The sequence below is a fragment of the Triturus cristatus genome, chromosome 4_1, assembly GCF_964204655.1.
Source record: "Triturus cristatus chromosome 4_1, aTriCri1.1, whole genome shotgun sequence".
NCBI classification, from domain to species: domain Eukaryota; kingdom Metazoa; phylum Chordata; class Amphibia; order Caudata; family Salamandridae; genus Triturus; species Triturus cristatus.
This window is the reverse complement of record NC_140585.1, coordinates 911,198,517-911,218,465: the sequence shown is the minus strand read 5'-3', so window position 1 is coordinate 911,218,465 and position 19,949 is coordinate 911,198,517. Positions and strand designations below refer to the sequence as shown.

Sequence of the window (19,949 nt, the reverse complement as noted above, 5' to 3'; positions counted from 1 at the left end):
ATTAATGGCTCAACAATCCCAACAATGGATGACTAAGGCAAGCTTGTCTGATGGTGCATCATGTGGCATAGGGTTGTCACCTTTGCCAGAGAAAAATTGTCTGCATTCTTTGTTAACATGCTCTTTCTGTCTTTGTTTACACTACTTATCATACAGGGGTTATTGCGGCAACTTGAGAACACATTTTAAAGTGTTTTCTTCTTATATAAGTCATGGGGAAAGTTCCGCGTGGGCATGGTCAGTGCACTGTTGGCATGCAATCATGCCAGCTCCCTGTGAACATTGGCACAGACACACATTGAAACTGGCAGCAGATAAGGACTGAACTGTGCAAGCTTGGACTTTAAAGACAATACTTACAAAGGGGAAAAGTCCAATGTGCCATTGGTTAAAAGCTAGGAATAAAGCAATGGTATCACAATATCAATCAATCAATCAATCAATCAGTCATTTGTAAAGCGCACTACATACCCGCGAGGTTCTCAAGGCGCTGGGGGAGGGGGGGCGCTACTGATCGAACAGACAGGTCTTGAGTGTCCTCCTGAAGGTCAGCAGGTCTTGGGTCTGTCGTAGGCTCAGTGGGAGGGTGTTCCATGTCTTGGCGGCGAGGTGGGAGAATATGGCACGGTAACTCTTGGCAGCCATTGTGACAGACCTAGACCAGGTAAAAAGGTGTCTCTCTGTCACTATAGCATGATAGGCTAGTTAATAATCTAGTAAAAGCAAAAACTGAAGGCAGAAAAGGACCAGCAGGCACTTCCATATGCCCCTCACTGCAGTACCATAGTGATAAAATCTTTCTCCTTGTATTATGTAAATGGATACTTGTATAGCGCACTACTCATCCCCAAGGGTCTCAAGGCACTTGTACGAATACCGCTGTGGAACCCATCCTGGGTTTCCCTGTGAGGTGTCCACTCCTGGGCACCCCCAAGTTGGAGGCCAGGAATCCTTAGCATTGTGGATTTATCAGGTCCGTGGAATTTTGAGCCCAAGACCTGCCGAGGCAGGGAATTGAACCCTGGTCCCGCGCCAGACCTCTGCATCAGGGTCTGCCGCTCTAACCATTGAGCCACACTTCTCCAGTAGTGTCTAGCTTTTTAGGTCTGCCATAGAGACTTCTTTGTCTCGTCAGTCTCATGTTTTCCCAAAATATCGTATTACAAATATATACATAATTATATTCACATTTTGCTTCCTCACACTACATCCCAGTGGGTCAGCCCACTTCAGCTTTTATCCGCTTTCACTGCGAGTGACAGTATTTACTTTTTCACATGTATCCATCCACGTAAAAAGTAGTCCACTTCAACACGAGGGTTGATAGGCTAACCTCTGCTTTAATTTCTTCTATCGTTTCATGTTTTTATTTTACTTGTTAATGCGATGGGCCATTTTCTACTCACTTTTTTATGGCAAACATATACACATCACTTTTAGACTGCACTGTTTTTTATTACTTTTACATGTTTCTTGTCTATTTCTCATTCTTGAAAAAAATTAAAATATTGCTAGCTTGCCAAGGCCTTTGGCATTGCCAATCCTCGTTTTTCTGGTCTGGTGGCTCAGTGGACTAATGTGGCCACGCAAAGGGCCTGTGTTAAACCTTATGGTCACAGGTTCAAATACTACCGAGTCCACTCAGCCTTGTATCCATCTTAGGTTGATAAAATTAGTGCCATTGTAAATGCTTGTTCCTCTTGTGTCGTATCCTTTGCTCTCTTGATACATGCACTATTGCCACTATTGCCTCGTGTAACGTTTGCTTTTGTAACATGCAGGCGCGCAACACCCATTGGACTCACAGGGCTTCAGCCCCCCCCGTCGTGTGTGGCAGCCCGGGATGAGACACCTTCCCGGGCAAAAAAAGCAGCCGCACCCGAGCACTTCACAGGTCTTTAAAAGACCATTTGCATGTTAATGAGGCCTTGCTGTTGTTTCACCCCTTCTATGCGCCCCTGCAGCTCCACTCTGCATATTGCTCACCCCTTCTAAGTGCCCCTGCAGCTCCACTCTGCCTATTGTTTAAAGTTCAGCCCCCCCCCCCGAAATTTTTGCTCAGCCCCCCCCCCGAAATTTGGCTCTAGTTGCGCCACTGGTAACATGTCACTTGTAATTTTCTCCTCATGTATCATTACTGTTCCTATTGTGAAGCGCTCTGACACCTTCGGGTAAAGTCCGCGCTATATAAAAACGCTTAAAATAAAATAAATAAAAATAGGAGGAGGGTTTCTCTCTGTAAAGTGAGCTCAAGTGGCTTCTCTAATGTTGTGGTTGGTCAAATAACCGTGACAATAGGCTACGCTTTCCTTATCCTAAGCAGGCGGAACGGCTTAAAACATACTAATGTGATTTGAAAATACCGTGACGAGGGTGCAATACAGGGGTCAGACCTCGGACATCTGAATGGTTGCTGCTTTACACTTTGACTCTTTTACATTTTGACTCTCCGCAGGCAGCAGTCCTACGTCCCACCCTCTCTCTGAGTGGGTGGGCATTGGGAGGGGCCTGCAGGGCGTCACCTTCCTCTTCCTCGCCCTGGCTTCCTTTATCCTTCCCGTCTCGTGCACAAACACGCAGTGTAGTTCCCATGCTCGTTCCGGGGTTGTGCTTGGACGTTACATATGATCTCTCGGCTTGCGTGGGCGGTTTGGGGCCGGGGGATGGCAGGCTTGTTGCCGAGGACACCCCGGGGATGTATGGGGCCCCAGAACCCGGGTGTGGTAAATCTCTTGCGAGCACTGAACTGCAGCAGTGGCAGGGTGAGTAGCGTGGAACTCGGTGTCTGTCCGTAAATGGGTAACTGGCTATATTTATTGTTTTGTCGCATATAGTAACCGCAATTTCTGTGTCAGTGCCGTATACATAAGATTTGGGGCTACGACTGTACATTTACGAATGATCTTGTCAAAGTGCTGGTTTGCAATGCTTTAAGTGGGATGTAAAAGTTGGGGGTCTTTAAAAGGGCCGTGTCCAAAAAAGCATAAATTACAAATGGCACATATGCGCTCTGGTTCTTCCTTCTCTGGTGGTTGGGAATCAAGCAAGAATGTCTGCAAATATTGCAAGTCCTTCGGGAGAAACTATTTTTAACCCAGAAAATGTAAGAAGAATAGTGCGCCCCAAACATGTTTTATTCACAATAAAGAGCAGCATCCCTGACTACTGCAGGATGGTGGAGGTAGGAGATCCAGTGGGCAGGTGTACCCAAGGCTTTGTAGCTTAATGGAAAGCAGAAGTCTTAGACCGTTGGGTGTTGAAGGTGGTTCGAGTAGGCTGTATTCTAGACTTTGTCTAGCGCCTCCAAGTTTGAGGTACATTCCTACTCCTGTTCCCAGAAACATGGATAAGGCTCAGGCTGAAAGTGACAAGGCTTTCATACAGAAAAAAAGCAGAGATTCATGTGCCAGTGGAAGAAGAGGAAAGGGGCATCTATTCTACTCTGTTTCTAGGTGACAAGCTCACTAGAGACTACCATCCAGCACTGGATGTGAAGAATGTCAACAGCTGGGCTTGTGCATCTCATTTCAAGATTAATTGTCTGCAAAGAATAATAGTATTAGATCAGAGGGGGGAGAGAGAAGCTGAGATCCTTGCGGTAAACAATAATCAAAAAGAGAATGCATCACTTGTACCTGTGAAACCAGGGTCCTGTATGGTGGCCCTCTTTTATAAAAACCCTCATTCACGTACATAGGTGGTTGGCCGGTATATCTTGATTATCTGCCTATTTTTAACTTGTCAGCATCATCATTGGGTTTTGTTGTGGGTATGCTATCCTCCACCTGGAGGTAGACCAAATGGTAATACAGTAGTGATCAGAGATAGTGAAGTGAGTTAAAATTCCTTACTCCTCCATTTAAGAAAAGTCTTTAATCGTGTGTAGGTGTGAAAAGGTCAAAACAAGATGGTGCGTATGTAGATCAAGTTACTAATCTTACGCACCGATTAGTCCATGAGAGCGGTCAACATGTTTCAGCCCCATATATTCCCAGCCGGGTCTGGGGGCTTTCCTCAGGACCTATGAGTGAATATAGTAGCAATATTTTTGCAACTAGAATAAGTGGATCAATGACTTACCACTCTTCTCTGGTCGTTATCGGGTCAATCGTACCCCAGGGCACCGTGTTCAGAGCGAGCACAAGTCAAGAATTGAGCTTCCGACAGGTTTGGAAAGTTTGCCGGTCCCCCGAGGAGGCCCGCAATAGGGATATACAGTTATACAGATATACAGTTATAAGTTGACCTGATAACGACCAGCGAAGAGTGGGAAGTCATTGACCCACTTATTCTAGTTGCAAAAATATTGCTACTATAGTCACTCATAGGTCCTGAAGCAAGCTGCCCGACCCGGCTGGGCATATATAGGGCTGAAACATGTTGACCGCTCTCATGGACTAATCGGTGCGTAAGATTAGTAACTTGATCTACATACGCAGCACCTTGTTTTTACCTTTCCACATCTCCAAATGATTAAAGACTTTTCTTAAATGGAGGAGTAGGGAATTTTAACTCGCTTCACTTTAGCACTTTTTCATCTCTGATCACTGCTGTATTACCAGTTGGTCTACCTCCAGGTGGAGGATAGCATACCCACAACAAAACCCAATGATGATGCTGTCACGTTAAAAATAGGCGGATAATCAAGATATACCACCCGACCACCTATGTACGTGAATGGGGTTTTTTTATAAAAGAGGACCACCATACGTGACTCTGGTTACACAGGTACAAGTGATCCATTCAAATATTTATTACTGCAGAGAATAATATCCATGATCCTCCCAGGTGAAATCATGGCAACCATCGATCTGCAGGATGCCGGTCTTCATACTGCAACGCATCAGATCCATCACAAATAGCTTCAGTTTGCAGTAGAATGTCAACATTTCCAATCTTGTGTATCAGCAATTCTGCCTCAAATTAGGATCCATGATCATATTTGTACTAAAAGAGAGTATTTTTATATCTGTGTGAATCGCCTAGAGGAAAAAGGCAGACTTCCAAACCAGATGGAATCTTCAAACGGTTGATCGGGCATGTTTAAAGTGCAACTGGTTCTTGTTCGGCTCCCTCCGGCGTTTCTTAGATGCCCGCCTGCACAGAAACCTCAACGATCACCATATTGTTCAGGCTGATGCTGGTGGTAAGTGTGCATAGTCTAATTTAACAGCTCAAATAAAACAAGCAGTCGTTTATTACAGTGAGATAGCATGCCTGGCCCTCGGCCCACAGATAAGCTACAACAGAGCTGTCAAACATTACAAGATTCATGTGTAAGTAGAGAAGCATTTGCAATGCAATAGGTCTCGCATTTATGAGAGTTTGAACTATTGGCATTGTAAACCATAACCGTTTCCCCATGAAGGCGATGGCCACCAGTTTCCCTGCAATCATGACTCTAGATAAATCTCTCTCTTTCAACCTTAATATAATTTCGCCACATCTTCTACTCTCTCCTATTCCCCTGAATGGTGACAAGTTCCTGAGTCCACTAATTTGCCCCATGCCAGGTCATATGTCTTACAGGTGGACACAACCATGGACCCTACTACCGGTTGAAACATCTTGTGTCTCCCACTGTCCATAACTCTGGTAGCATTCAAGTGTTGTCCCGGTCCACCTCCGTGGCCAATCCATGGAACTTCTCCCACTGCGAACGAGACAAAGCATCTGCCATGTCATTGTCCGCACTCCCTGTCCACCTCCGTGGCCAATCCATGGAACCTCTCCCACTGCAAACGAGACAAAGCATCCGCAATGTCATTGTCCATTCCTGGTACATGCCTGACTGTAAACAAAATATCCTGCTGCAAACATTCAAGAACAAACGCCCTCAGCAATTGGGAACCTGAGTGTCCTTTGCAGACTGCCTTTTAACTACTTGTACCACAGCCATATTATCTATTCTAACAAGCATTGGCATAGCCAATAGGTCTCGCTTTTGGGACCTTATAAGTATTTAGTTATGCAGCAGAATATCCTTGGTTTAACAACACCAACTGTTGCATGGCTAAACATTTATAAGATCCCAAATGCGAGACCTATTGGCTATGCCAATGCTTGTTACTGTTTGTGACAAAGCTATTACATCAGCACTGTGGGGAAAAATACATGGTTCTGAACAACAGAACTCTTAGTGCAGATGCTGTGACAACTCTTAAGTTATGAGAAAATGGCTTATGGCACCCTGTATTTGGAACAAATTCAATAAAAGTTGGGGTTTAGTGCTTACCTATCTTAAAAAGACTACAGGGGACTGACATACCCGAAGATACTGAAGGTGTTAAGCCTTTTAGAAAACAAAATTTAGGTGACCTGATGGATAACGAAGATAAGCCCAAACAGCGGCAATTAAGCCAACACTAAACAGTCTTAGGAAGGCATCCTTTTGAGCGTAAGGGAATCTGTGCTAGGAAGCGACTAGAGATAAAGACGTGAACTAGGAAGTTCATGGGAGGGAAGGTGAGAAGGCAGGCTTGGTGGGTGGATATGGTCTCCTTGTATTATTGTACTTTTTAAAATTCTAATAATATGATTGAAACCTAAAATACGCTTTTACCTGTACTTCTCAAACTTTCCAAGTCAAAAGTAAGCCATCTGACAGATTCATCTTGCCCAATGTATTTGACATAATGAGCAACACTATGTTTCGTATTCCAGGTACATTATTTACTAACATAACCCACTTTGGTGTTTCTTCTTTAGTACAAATAAACAAAAAACTAGTTTGCGCCAGTATTGGACCTCTACAGTAATTTATGTCAGGCATACCGAGACATCCTTTAATTGCCACAACAATTCTGCAATTAATATGTAGTTTCTTCCCCTGCTACATTAATTTTCTGATTCATTTTTCAATGTCCATAAACTTTTTGGATTTATTAAGACACAGACTACTTACTACATATATAGCTCTTAGCAGGATATTCATTTTAGGATGTTAATTCTTCACTTTACATCACATTTTACAACGTAAAGCCTATTCATACCCACTGTGAATTGGTTGATTGGCTTCAGGAGAAGTGAGAGATTTTCAATGGATGACTATACCAAAACAAATTTATGGTCACTTTCATTGCCAGATGCAAAAACAACAATTGATGGACAGAATGCAGAACAATGTCATACATTCACCCCAGTACAGAGATCTGGGCCTAAATCCATCGTTTTTTTGCTCACCATGCCGTTCCAGTTTGAACCCAGCCATATGCAAATCAGTCTTGACCCTGTGCCCCATGGGAACAGTCCAGCCCGAACTGCCAAGCCAGGTCCTCCCTGGACTGGAAACAAGCATCCTAGGACCGGTTTCGGGCTTTCAGCCCTCGTCAGCCAGGATAGCTTGATTCCAGTGGCATGGAGAGCAAGGGACTCACGTCTGAGCATACCCTTCCCACTCGGGGTGACAAATGCAAAAACAACAATTGACTGGGGGAGAATGTCTGCATTGTCAGCATTCCGTCCATCATTTGTTTGTTGTAACACTTTCATTGCCAGTCCATTATCTGGCTCGATCATCTCTGTTTATTAAAGCTTATTTCTTTAGTTTTCTGATGACTGGCTTGATAGCTTGAAAATATGCCAAAGTGATTAATGAACAGATATGTCCAGGTAAGCATTAAAGGATCTGGACATATCTGTTCAATAGTTCTTGAAGTCACCATGGATAATGACCTTATATTCTCTTCAAAATAGTGAGAGACCACTATAATTCTCATCTTTTCATAAAACCTCTGACACTGAAAAGTAAATCGTAGCAGAAGCAGACTTGTTTTGTACCTCTTCCAAAGTGAAATATAGATGATAACTTTATATTATATGAACTCCAGCTTCAGGACTGACATCTAAAATGTTTACACTAAATACTAGCTTTGCACCAACGTTTATTTATTCAATCGGCAGAAACCGATCATCTCACACAACACTACTGAAAGCTTTCTCTGCATCTAGACGCATAACAATTCACAGAGGTTATGTTTAGTAAATCTATTAAGAAGCCTGGTGAAATCTTGTTCCGTCCTACCATTTATGCAATGACATTGAGCATTGTTAATCAGTTTTTTATTTGATCTTTAATGCTCCTAAAACAGACTTGAGAGAATATTTTACATTTCACATGAATTATTAATATGGTATGAAACTTAAAACATGAGGGATATCTACCTGATTGACATATTATGTCAATGACCGACTTTCATTTTACATCTAAACTTCTCTTTACTAATACTTTCATTCGAAACTCTTAACAGTCGTTATTAACTCCTTGTTAAAGATACTCTAGAACGCAACCAGAAATTCATAACATGCTTGATTTGTCCCATAAGCCGTTTAATCGTAGTACTAAGTCTCTTCTCAGTTATGTTCAAATTGAATTTAATTATTTCCACTGAAGAAAAACTGCTATCTGTGCTATCTAATAGATCAAATCTGCAGTGCTTTTACATAAAAAAAATATATATAATGTATATGCGTCATTACCCCGATTTTGCATGTCCGGTAACTAATGTATTGAAAACTGCCTCGGTGATTGGAAGATCTTGGCTCTTCATGAATACAAGAATTGTGCTGCAAGATAAAAGACAATACTGACTGACCACTTTAGTTGGATGCCTATAAAAATATAGAACATTTACAAAACAAGTGATGGGTCAATAATAACAATATACAAAAATACTGGTGACTGCTTGATGAACATTAAACATCTGTATTGCAAGTGTGGGTGTGATCAAAGTCAGGAGTACAATGAAAGGGTGAAGTCTTCCAAACGTGGCAAGTGCTGCACAGATTACAAAATGGACAGTAGGGTTGCATTAACTTTTTTCGTTTATCTCTTTTCTAGAACTACTACTGTTAAAATCTACACAGAAAAATAGATAGAAAGTGTTGCATCTAAATTAATATTGCATAATTCACACCAACAGTGGATCTCTTGACAAATATGTGCCTGGTTTTGTGTTGTACCTGGCACCCTCAATATCTCCCTCGTTACAGAAGGCAGCAATCAACCGTTGATATGTAACCTGTTGTTAGAAAATACTCAACTCCCACACCGGAAAGGGTGGTGGTAACGGGGTCTCTCCAGACATACACAGTGGTAGCTTGGCTCGAGTGGTCAGGAATCAAGCACCGTGCTAAGCATACGTCATACCCATACAATAACCATGCGTGCATCCGTTCCAAAAACGACTCTACACCGTAAAAATTATGAAAATATCTCTGTTTATCTTCTTTTTCTCTTAGTTACTGATTAAATAAATAATAACACAATCACCATATACAAGGCTTTTTCTGTGGAAGGGTACGTCAAATAAATACTGTCTTAATGATTCAATAAATAGGGGAGATCATAAATAATTAAGGCATAAATATAAGTGCATTACATACAGGCAATTAAATATTATGAGGCAATAAATACTGCAAGCCAATAAATACTGTGGAACAATAAATACAGTGAAGCAATAGATAGGTTAAATACAGTGCTCTCAATAAATAATTAAAAGCTGACAGTGACACTTATAGAATCAGATCACATTTAGATTTCTATGGGCTGATTTGGCCCAGTCACAGCTCGTGGTTAGATGGATGGCTTGAGGGTGTCTACTCCCTGGCTTGGACAAGGCTGAGGCCTAAATTGAGGTAGATCAAGGGGGGGAATTCTAGAGACCTGGCTCCCTCACTCTACACAACCCCTCTGAATTAGTCTCAGCTCACCCCTGGCACAATCAAGCTGGTTCCAGCACCTCTCTAGCCCCTAGGGTAGTCTCTCAGGATTCCACAGGGCCTTAGGCGCCCTCTATTCCACTTACTGCCCTTTTTCTGAAGCTCCGACGCCGCTGGAGTCGTGTCGACGCCGTGAGGCGGTTCCGGTTCGATGTCGGCGGCCTCGGCGCAATGTCAGTTCTTGACGACGCCGGTAGGCGGTTCCGGTTCGATGTCGGCGGCCTCTGCTCGATCTCTACCTCCGGTTCGATGACGTCGGGCAGTCTTGGCTCGATGTCGACTTCGGGCGGCTCCGGTCCGATGGCGGTCTCAGGTTCGATGACGTCGGCCGGCCTTGGCTCGATGTCGTCTTCCGGCGGCTCCGGAGTGCGATCCCCACTCCCGACCTCCGGTGCTCCTCTCCTCAGGTTCCGGCGACTCCGGAGTGCGACCTCACTCCTGACCTCCGGTGCTCCTCTCCTCAGGTTCCGGCGACTCCGGAGTGCGACCTCCACTCCCGACCTCCGGCACGCTTCACCTCGGTCTCCGGCGACTCCGGAGGGCGGACTTCACTCCCCCGTCGACGCCGCTCACTCGACCTCGGGTGACTTCCTCCTCGACCTCTGGTACTCTCTACGACCTCCGTCGGCGCCCTCTCTCGACCTCTGGCGGCTCCGGGTACGACGTCTGCTTTTCCAGTCAGCGCTGCTTCTCCACCTCGGGCTCCGGGTCTCTAGGCTTCTCGACGTCGGACTCCAGGAAAACCAATAATCAGGTCAGGACTTTGCTGTTCTTTGCTTCTAAGGCCTGTTCCTGCTGTCCAGGTCCTTAAGATGGTTTTTCTTGCTTCTTCCCACACAGGGCTCCAGGCTGGGCTCAGTCAGTAGGGACTAGTATCAAGGGTGGGTTTATGGACCCCACTCCAGGCACAAGTTTCCACCCCTGCTGCCTCACTCCTTCAGGTTTCTGCTGCTCTCTCTTCACCAGTCAGGTGCCAACTGCCAGCTCCAACTGCCAACTCTCTGTCTTAGCTTCCCAACATTCTAAACCGCCTCCAACTGTCACAGGGTTCTGGAATGTTCTGGAAGGTGCTGGTAGGTTCCAGTGGGTCTGGTGATGTCACAGGTGGCCACCATTTTGTGCTCCAGGCCCTCAGACAGAAGTTCCAGGGGTAGATAAAATGGCTCCCTGAATCTGCATCAACACTAAAAAGTCTGGTGGTTCCCAAAAAGGAAAAATTCTAACAGGGTTTGAGGCAAAAGTGGGACAAAACAAATAATGATGAGGAGGGACCACCCAAAGGGCTGACAGGTCTAACACGCGTTCCCCCCCAGCTGAAAGTGGGGAGAGCTACCCAACCCCTTGGGAGTTCTCATCACTAAGGCGGAAATACCTTGAGAGACCGTCTGCATTGGCGTGGTCCACTCCAGGCCGATGTTCCACCTGAAAGTCCATTCCCTGTAGAGAAATAGACCACCTCAACAACTTGGGATTCTCCCCCTTCATTTGCATCAGCCAACAAAGGGGTCTGTGGTCGGTCTGAACCAGGAAGTGCGAGCCAAACAGGTATGGCCGCAACTTCTTCAGAGCCCATACCACTGCAAAGGCTTCACGCTCTATTGCACTCCACTTCTGTTCCCTGGGAAGTAGTCTCCGGGATAGGAAGACCACGGGTTGATCCAGACCCTCTTCATTGAGTTGCGATAACACTGCCCCAATGCCATGTTCTGATGCATCCGTCTGGACAATTAACTCCTTGGAAAAGTCTGGGGCCCTTAAGACCGGGGCCTCGCACATGGCTTTCTTCAGTCTCACAAAGGCCTGCTGACAAGCCTCCGTCCAGACTACCCGTCGAGGTTGTTTCTTGGACGTGAGCTCCGTGAGGGGGGCTACAATGGTACCGTACCCCTTCACGAAGCGGCAGTAATATCCCGTGAGGCCCAGAAAAGCTCGGACCTCAGTCTGTGTCTTGGGGGGTTCCCAGGCCATGATGGCCTCGATCTTCGCCTGGAGGGGTTGCACCGCTCCCCTACCCACCAAGTGTCCAAGGTACACTACCGACCCCTGCCCGATCTGGCACTTGCTGGCCTTGATCGTCAATCCAGCTTGTCTCAGGGCCTGGAGAACAGCTTGCAGGTGACGCAAGTGATCCTCCCAACTGTTACTGAAGACGGCTATGTCATCCAGATAAGCAGCAGAGAAACTCTCCATTCCGGTGAGGATCTGGTTTACCAGGCGCTGAAACGTGGCAGGTGCGTTCTTGAGCCCAAAGGGCATCACACAGAACTGGTAGTGGCCATTAGGCGTGGAGAAGGCTGACCTTTCCCTTGCTCCATCAGTCAAAGAGATCTGCCAATACCCAGAAGTAAGGTCAAAGGTACTTAGATATTGGGCAGCTCCCAGCCGGTCAATCAATTCATCCGCCCTAGGGATCGGATGAGCATCAGTTTTGGTCACTGAATTCAGTCCCCGGTAGTCCACACAGGACCTCAGTTCCGGTTGGGCACCCGGTGGTGCAGCTTTTGGTACTAGTACCACCGGACTGGACCAGGGGCTGCTAGAAGGTTCGATCACTCCTAGCTCCAGCATCTTAGTGACTTCACTGTTAATGCTGGCCTTCACCTTGTCTGACATCCGGTAGATCTTGGACTTCACAGGTGGGCTGTCTCCTGTGTCCACGTCATGGACGCACAGGTGAGTCCTACCCGGGACAAGGGAGAACAACGAAGAGTACTGTCCCAGGACCTGGCGGCAGTCCTCCTGCTGTTCAGGAGTTAGAGATGGGGAGAGAATCACTCCCTCCACCGACCCATCCTTCTCTTGAGACGCAAACAAATCTGGGAGAGGCTCGCTTTCCGCGTCCTCTGCTCCGTCAGTCACCATCATCAAGATGACTTCGGGCCTCTCATGGTGGGGTTTGAGGCGGTTGGCGTGCAGCACCCGTAGGGGCTGACGAGGGGTTTTAAGATCCACCAAGTAAGTAGCCTTACCCTTCTTCTCCAACATCTCAAAGGGTCCTGACCAGCGATCCTGGAGGGCGCTAAGCTCTCCTGGTTCGATCACCCACACCTTCTGGCCAGGCTCCAACTCCACCGGGTGAGCATTGTGGTCATACCACGCCTTCATCACTGCTTGGCTGGCTTCCAAGTTGTCAGAAGCTTGCTTCCACAACTTAGCCATTTGGCTCCGGAAGGCCAGCATGTAGCTCACCACATCCTGGGGAAGCTTTCTGGGAGTTCTTTCCCATCCGTCTCTCACCAGGTTGAGAGGTCCACGTACAGGGTGCCCATACAGAAGCTCGAAGGGGCTGAAGCCCACTCCCTTCTGTGGCACTTCCCTGTAAGAAAAGAGTAGACCGGGTAGGAGGACGTCCCATTTCCTCCGCAGGCTTTCAGGCAGACTTCTGATCATGCCTTTCAAGGTTTTGTTAAACCTCTCCACCAGACCATTGGTCTGGGGGTGGTAAGGAGTTGTGAACCGGTAGGTCACTCCACACTCCTTCCACATCGCCCGCATGTACGCTGACATGAAGTTGGTCCCCCTGTCGGACACAACTTCCTTGGGAAAACCCACTCGGGTAAAGATTCCCATCAGGGCCCTAGCCACAACAGGTGCTGTTATGGTCCTCCGAGGTATTGCCTCTGGGTACCGTGTGGCATGATCCACCAGAACCAGGATAAACCTGTGACCAGCTGACGTTGGCGGATCTAACGGACCCACAATGTCGATGCCCACCCTTTCAAAGGGGGTGCTAACGACAGGAAGTGGTTCCAGGGGAGCTTTCAGCTTCACCCCTGTTTTCCCACTGGCTTGGCAAGACACACATGTCCGGCAGTAGGTATCGGACGACACTTTCATTTGAGGCCAATAAAAGTGTGGGACAAGACGGGCGAAGGTCTTGTCTTGCCCCAGGTGTCCTGCCAATGGGATCTCGTGAGCCAACTCCAAAAGGAAGGCTCGATAACGTTGAGGGACTACCAAGGCTCGTGACGATCCGTGTAGGGGTGCCTTGGGTTCACTGTAGAGGAGGTCATCCTCCCAGTAAACACTGTAGTTCCCTTCAACGTTCCCTGCTGCCTGGGCTTGGGCCTGACGCCTTAGCCCCTCAAGGGTAGGGCACTCCCTCTGGCCCTGGCAGAATTCCTCCCTGGACGGGCCTCCCTCCACGTGCCACCCGGCCGGGATGGGTAGGTCCTCCAGTTTGGTAACGTCCCCCACCGCAGACTCCTGGTCCACCACCTCCGGTGGCCTATCCGTCCTACGGGGTGTGGACGCCGAGGCAGGCTCCTCCTGTCCTCGGTTCTTCCCTTGACTGGCAGCTGGCTGGGCCTTTGTTCCAGGCTCCAGCCGAAACGAACTCCCTCTCCGGGTAGTCGCGGACCCTGTGCTCACACAGGCCCAGTCAGGTGTACCCAGCATCTCAGTATGAGTCCGGTATTCCACCTCCTTCCAAGCATTGTGCTCCATGTCATTCCCCAGTAGACAATCGACTGGCACGGCAGGGCTTACGGCAACTCGAAGTGAACCTGCAACCCCCCCCCATTCAAAGGGAACCTCGGCCACTGGATAGTGGCCTGTTCTGCCGTCAGCCATCGCGGCTGGGTGGAGTACATCGGGAATTACCTGCTCTGGAGACACCAGTTGACTAGTCATACTGGCTCCTGTGTCTCTCAGAGCCTCCCCTCTTTGGCCGTTGATGGTGACCCACTGCCCATACTTTACGGTATTTGCGGGCACCTGGATCTTAGGAACCATCTCCCGTTCTCCCAGGGACACTAAAGTGACACCCGCCCACTCCCTTCCCTTAGTTAAGGGCATCTCCTCCCCGAGCACTGCACTAGCTACTCCGGGGGTCTTTCCTCCAATGGGAGGGGGTGGTCGTTTCAGGCACTTCGGATCTCCCTTATAGTGTCCAACGCCACCGCACTCGTAGCAATGGACAACCCTTGGCTGCTGACTCTGGCCAGGATTAGGGTTTCTGGGTGGGTTAGCCCTAGGGGTGTATCCTGTTCCCTTTCCTTGGAAATTATTTTGGGGGGCTTTGGAGAACTCCTTTTTCTTTTCCCCTCCCTCTTTCTTCTGAGGGGCGCCCTGTCCGGCCTTTTGAGTATCCCCTCCAGTCCCCCTTGTGGACACCCGGGTACTAGCCCAAATGTCCGCCTCCTCAGCAAGCTTCCGGGGACTGGTCAGCTTGCTATCCACCAGGTGTTGACGCAGTTCAGGGAAACATTTCTCGAGCAGGTGTTCCTTCAGTACTAGATCAAACAACCCCTCGTAGTTCCTCACTTCACTGCCCTGAATCCAACCCTCTAGTGCCTTCTTTGCATAGTCCAGGAAGTCCACCCAATTCTGCCCAGTTTGTGACTACCCCTGAACTTCTGTCTGTACTTTTCGGGTGTTAGTCCAAACTTTCTTATGAGCGCCAGTTTCATGGTGGGGTAGTGGGTCTGCTCATCCTCCTCGAGGGCCAATACTGCATCCCTACCAGCTGGAGGCATGTACTTGTACAATCCCCCTCCCCAGTACTTCTCTGGAACCCCATGGGCCCTTAACGAGACCTCATAGGCCGCTAGCCACTTGGCGATATCGTCACCCACCCCATAGCTAGCTACTATGTCCTTTGGCAGGTAGGGTTTGGGTTCCCTGGTGTACTCTTGTTCTTCGCTGCCACCGTTAGGTACAGGGTGTGCCCCGATTCTCAGGATCTGAAGATCTATCTCTTTCAGCCTTATCTCATGAGCCATCCTCTGTTCCTCCTTCTCTTTCTCCAGCCTTGCTAAGTCCCATGTGAGCTGTCTTTTCTCCCTCCGGTCTGTTAACTCCACTTCAGACAAGCCACCGCTAGAGGCACTGCTGCCCTTCCTGGAAAGTGTCCTGGGCCCCGCTAACAGGTTCCCCACCTCAGGTTGGTACATACCAGCTCCCTCACTGTCGGGCTCTCTATCCCTGTCCTCCTCCTCAGCCTTGCTTTCTCGGCGTGCCTCCCCCCAAGCCCTTAAGCTGGTTTGGAGTGCACCCTTTTTTGCTCCTGGGGGACAATACACCCCCTCCCGCTGACAAAACTCCCTGAGTTGGGCCACAGTGTACGTTTCTAAATTCTCCAGTACAAACTCCATCTTGCCCACTCAGGTCAGAGGACAGTTATTTGCAGTAACTATGCAGGGGGGTACCTTATATAATACCTCCTCCCACCACCAGAGTAAATTTGGAAAAACAAAAACTCACAATTGGGAAGGCCGCTTTGAGAAAACTCCCGGTGTAGGCCTATGGACTACCCACAGTTATTGTTGAGTATACGTAGGCACAGCTCTATCCCACCACTGAACACCAATTATGTTGGAAATTACTCCACTCCCACACCGGAAAGGGTGGTGGTAACGGGGTCTCTCCAGACATACACAGTGGTAGCTTGGCTCGAGTGGTCAGGAATCAAGCACCGTGCTAAGCATACGTCATACCCATACAATAACCATGCGTGCATCCGTTCCAAAAACGACTCTACACCGTAAAAATTTATCTTCTTTTTCTCTTAGTTACTGATTAAATAAATAATAACACAATCACCTTATACAAGGCTTTTTCTGTGGAAGGGTACGTCAAATAAATACTGTCTTAATGATTCAATAAATAGGGGAGATCATAAATAATTAAGGCATAAATAGAAGTGCATTACATACAGGCAATTAAATATTATGAGGCAATAAATACTGCAAGCCAATAAATACTGTGCGACAAATACTGTGGAACAATAAATACAGTGAAGCAATAGATAGGTTAAATACAATAAATACAGTGCTCTCAATAAATAATTAAAAGCTGACAGTGACACTTATAGAATCAGATCACATTTAGATTTCTATGGGCTGATTTGGCCCAGTCACAGCTCGTGGTTAGATGGATGGCTTGAGGGTGTCTACTCCCTGGCTTGGACAAGGCTGAGGTCTAAACTGAGGTAGATCAAGGGGGGGAATTCTAGAGACCTGGCTCCCTCACTTTACACAACCCCTCTGAATTAGTCTCAGCTCACCCCTGGCACAATCAAGCTGGTTCCAGCACCTCTCTAGCCCCTAGGGTAGTCTCTCAGGATTCCACAGGGCCTTAGGCGCCCTCTATTCCACTTACTGCCCTTTTTCTGAAGCTCCGACGCCGCTGGAGTCGTGTCGACGCCGTGAGGCGGTTCCGGTTCGATGTCGGCGGCCTCGGCTCGATCTCGACCTCCGGTTCGATGACGTCGGGCAGTCTTGGCTCGATGTCGACTTCGGGCGGCTCCGGTCCGATGGCGGTCTCAGGTTCGATGACATCGGCCGGCCTTGGCTCGATGTCGTCTTCCGGCGGCTCCGGAGTGCGATCCCCACTCCCGACCTCCGGTGCTCCTCTCCTCAGGTTCCGGCGACTCCGGAGTGCGACCTCCACTCCCGACCTCTGGCACGCTTCACCTCGGTCTCCGGCGACTCCGGAGGGCGGACTTCACTCCCCCGTCGACGCCGCTCACTCGACCTCGGGTGACTTCCTCCTCGACCTCTGGTACTCTTTACGACCTCCGTCGGCGCCCTCTCTCGACCTCTGGCGGCTCCGGGTACGACGTCTGCTTTTCCAGTCAGCGCCGCTTCTCCACCTCGGGCTCCGGGTCTCTAGGCTTCTCGACGTCGGACTCCAGGAAAACCAATAATCAGGTCAGGACTTTGCTGTTCTTTGCTTCTAAGGCCTGTTCCTGCTGTCCAGGTCCTTAAGATGGTTTTTCTTGCTTCTTCCCACACAGGGCTCCAGGCTGGGCTCAGTCAGTAGGGACTAGTATCAAGGGTGGGTTTATGGACCCCACTCCAGGCACAAGTTTCCACCCCTGCTGCCTCACTCCTTCCTCCTTCAGGTTTCTGCTGCTCTCTCTTAACCAGTCAGGTGCCAACTGCCAGCTCCAACTGCCAACTCTCTGTCTTAGCTTCCCAACATTCTAAACCGCCTCCAACTGTCACAGGGTTCTGGAATGTTCTGGAAGGTGCTGGTAGGTTCCAGTGGGTCTGGTGATGTCACAGGTGGCCACCATTTTGTGCTCCAGGCCCTCAGACAGAAGTTCCAGGGGTAGATAAAATGGCTCCCTGAATCTGCATCAACACTAAAAAGTCTGGTGGTTCCCAAAAAGGAAAAATTCTAACAGGGTTTGAGGCAAAAGTGGGACAAAACAAATAATGATGAGGAGGGACCACCCAAAGGGCTGACAGGTCTAACACCTGTAATAAAAAAAATGCAGACTCCTTATTTGCAAAAAGGAGTACATTAAAAAACACAAAACGCAGGGAAGAAAGGTGCGACTACTAATGGGGGGGGTGTACATTTAATTTGGAGTGGCAAATCCTAGTCCGTGTCTGTGGCGAACTGATGTACTGATGAGCAAGGCAGCGAGTGCATTGGGCGTCAGATAGTGGAGGAATAAAAAGTGCGTATGCAAATACAGATGTATGCTCAAACCCTGATGCTTAAACCGACCTGTGTGCATAAGAGGCTGTGTAAATGCATGTGTGCCTTTTTTAACGACTCACACGGAGGATTCTTGGGGGAATTTCACCGCGGACTCTCACACAGAGCTCACAAAGGAGAAAGAACTCCACGGAGGGCTAGCTTAAACTAAGCACATGCCGACTCCGAATAGTCCCACTAGACACAAGACTTGCACAACAAGCATTAGCCGCGGGGCCAAAGCGAAAGCGGTCGCAGGGGAAGCACGCGAGTGGTGTGCGCTCAGCAGTAATCATGCCATATGGCGCCTCTGCTCAAGCGCGCGCCCGCGCACATCCACTGCAAGCTGTGGCCAGTCGGTAGCATTTTTTGAAGCCCTTACTTAAAGTCTCGCCAGACCAGCGCAAGCGCTGGGTCAGGCGAGACCTAAAAAGTACCTTCCTGTGTTCTAACAACCCACCCGCAAACTTAGAAAAGCTATACTTCACCCCCTTGTTTCCAGCAGTACAGCCATTCCTTCGCACACTAGCGACCGTTCCAGTACGAACCAAAGCCTCTTGCACCTGAGGCATCAAAGTAGAGCTGAACATCCCAGTCAAAATCCTGCTGTGCATTAATTGGGATGCCATCAAAAGATCCCAGAAAGAAATGCCACATCCGTAAATCCTTCTTCACCCCCCCCCCCCCCCCCCCCCCCCCCACCCCCACTCCAGACAACCTGACATGATGGTGCCGGAGGGACAACTCCGTAAGTTCTAAACCCAATCGTCTGGAAAAGGTTCTGCCAGCCCGTACTACCCTACATGCAAAATTCAGGTGTCCCAGGAGCACCTGTACCTCGACTTTAGTTTGTGCTAGCATCATGTCCTACAGAGCTTGCACCCCCACCTTTTTCTCCAATTGAAGGCTAACCACCATCGCCTCTGAATCCAGCTCAATTCCGTGAAAGTAAATGCTTGTCACCAGTCCTACCACTTTTTCTGGTGCCAGTTGAACCTCCACATCCTCCATGAGCTCCTGAAAACGTACCAGCATCCGCTGGCAGTCCGCAAAACCAGAACCTGTGACCATGAAAAAATCATCAAGATCGTGTGTCACCTTGACATGTCTCATACACTGCTTGAAAGGTCAGTGCAGGAAAGTGCTGAAATGCTCAAAAAGAGCACAGTGAATAGAGCACCCCATTGGGAGAGCCTTCTCAACATACCAGACCCTTAAAATTGAATACCTAGCAACTAAAAATCAGCTGGGTGTACGGGTAGTAAGCAAAATGCTGATTTAATGTCACACTTTGCCATGTGAGATCCTGACCCTGCTTGTTCGATCATGGCCATAACCACATTTACCGAGGATTAAGACACAGGTGCCAAACCCTCCCCTATGAGATCATTTATTGATTGACCTGTCGGCCATGACGGGTGTTGAATATGTCTGAATATCCTTTCTCCTTTTTATGCACTACTCCTATCGGAGAGACTATCAAGGCCTCCATTGGCCGTGTGTCAAATGGACCAGCCATTTTCCCTTCCTGCACTTCATTCCATAACTTCTCCTACACTACGTGTGGAGGTGTTTGAACTGACCTAAAATTTCTGCCCCGGGCCTATCCCTTATATCTCAACCTGAATCCCCATATGAAACCTTACAGCAGAAGACCGGCATCTTCCATGTTGGAGTAAGAGCCCAACCAAAATGCAAGCCTGTCCAACTTAACTGGTGTATGAGCTTTTCCCGTTAGGCCCCTACCCCCCTCTATCTCCTCTGAAGCACCCTGCATTGTGTGCCCCTGACTTTCCTTG

At 48.2% G+C, this 19,949-nt stretch overlaps 1 protein-coding gene across 2 annotated transcripts in view; it reads left to right on the top strand.

Annotated features, from left to right (window-relative positions):
- Positions 1-2,553: 2,553 nt before the first annotated feature.
- The window catches only part of LOC146855783 (transmembrane protein 53-like), a 79,616-nt gene continuing 62,220 nt past the window's right edge, over positions 2,554-19,949 (top strand). The window contains exons 1-2 of one of the 2 annotated variants that reach the window (XM_085653693.1): positions 2,637-2,762; positions 4,987-5,146. In XM_085653693.1, coding sequence (XP_085509819.1) covers positions 5,090-5,146 — 57 coding nt within the window. In that variant the 5' untranslated portion in view covers positions 2,637-2,762; positions 4,987-5,089. Of the gene's footprint in view, positions 2,763-4,986; positions 5,147-19,949 lie in introns of both variants that reach the window. The other variant, XM_085653692.1, reaches the window with a different exon arrangement.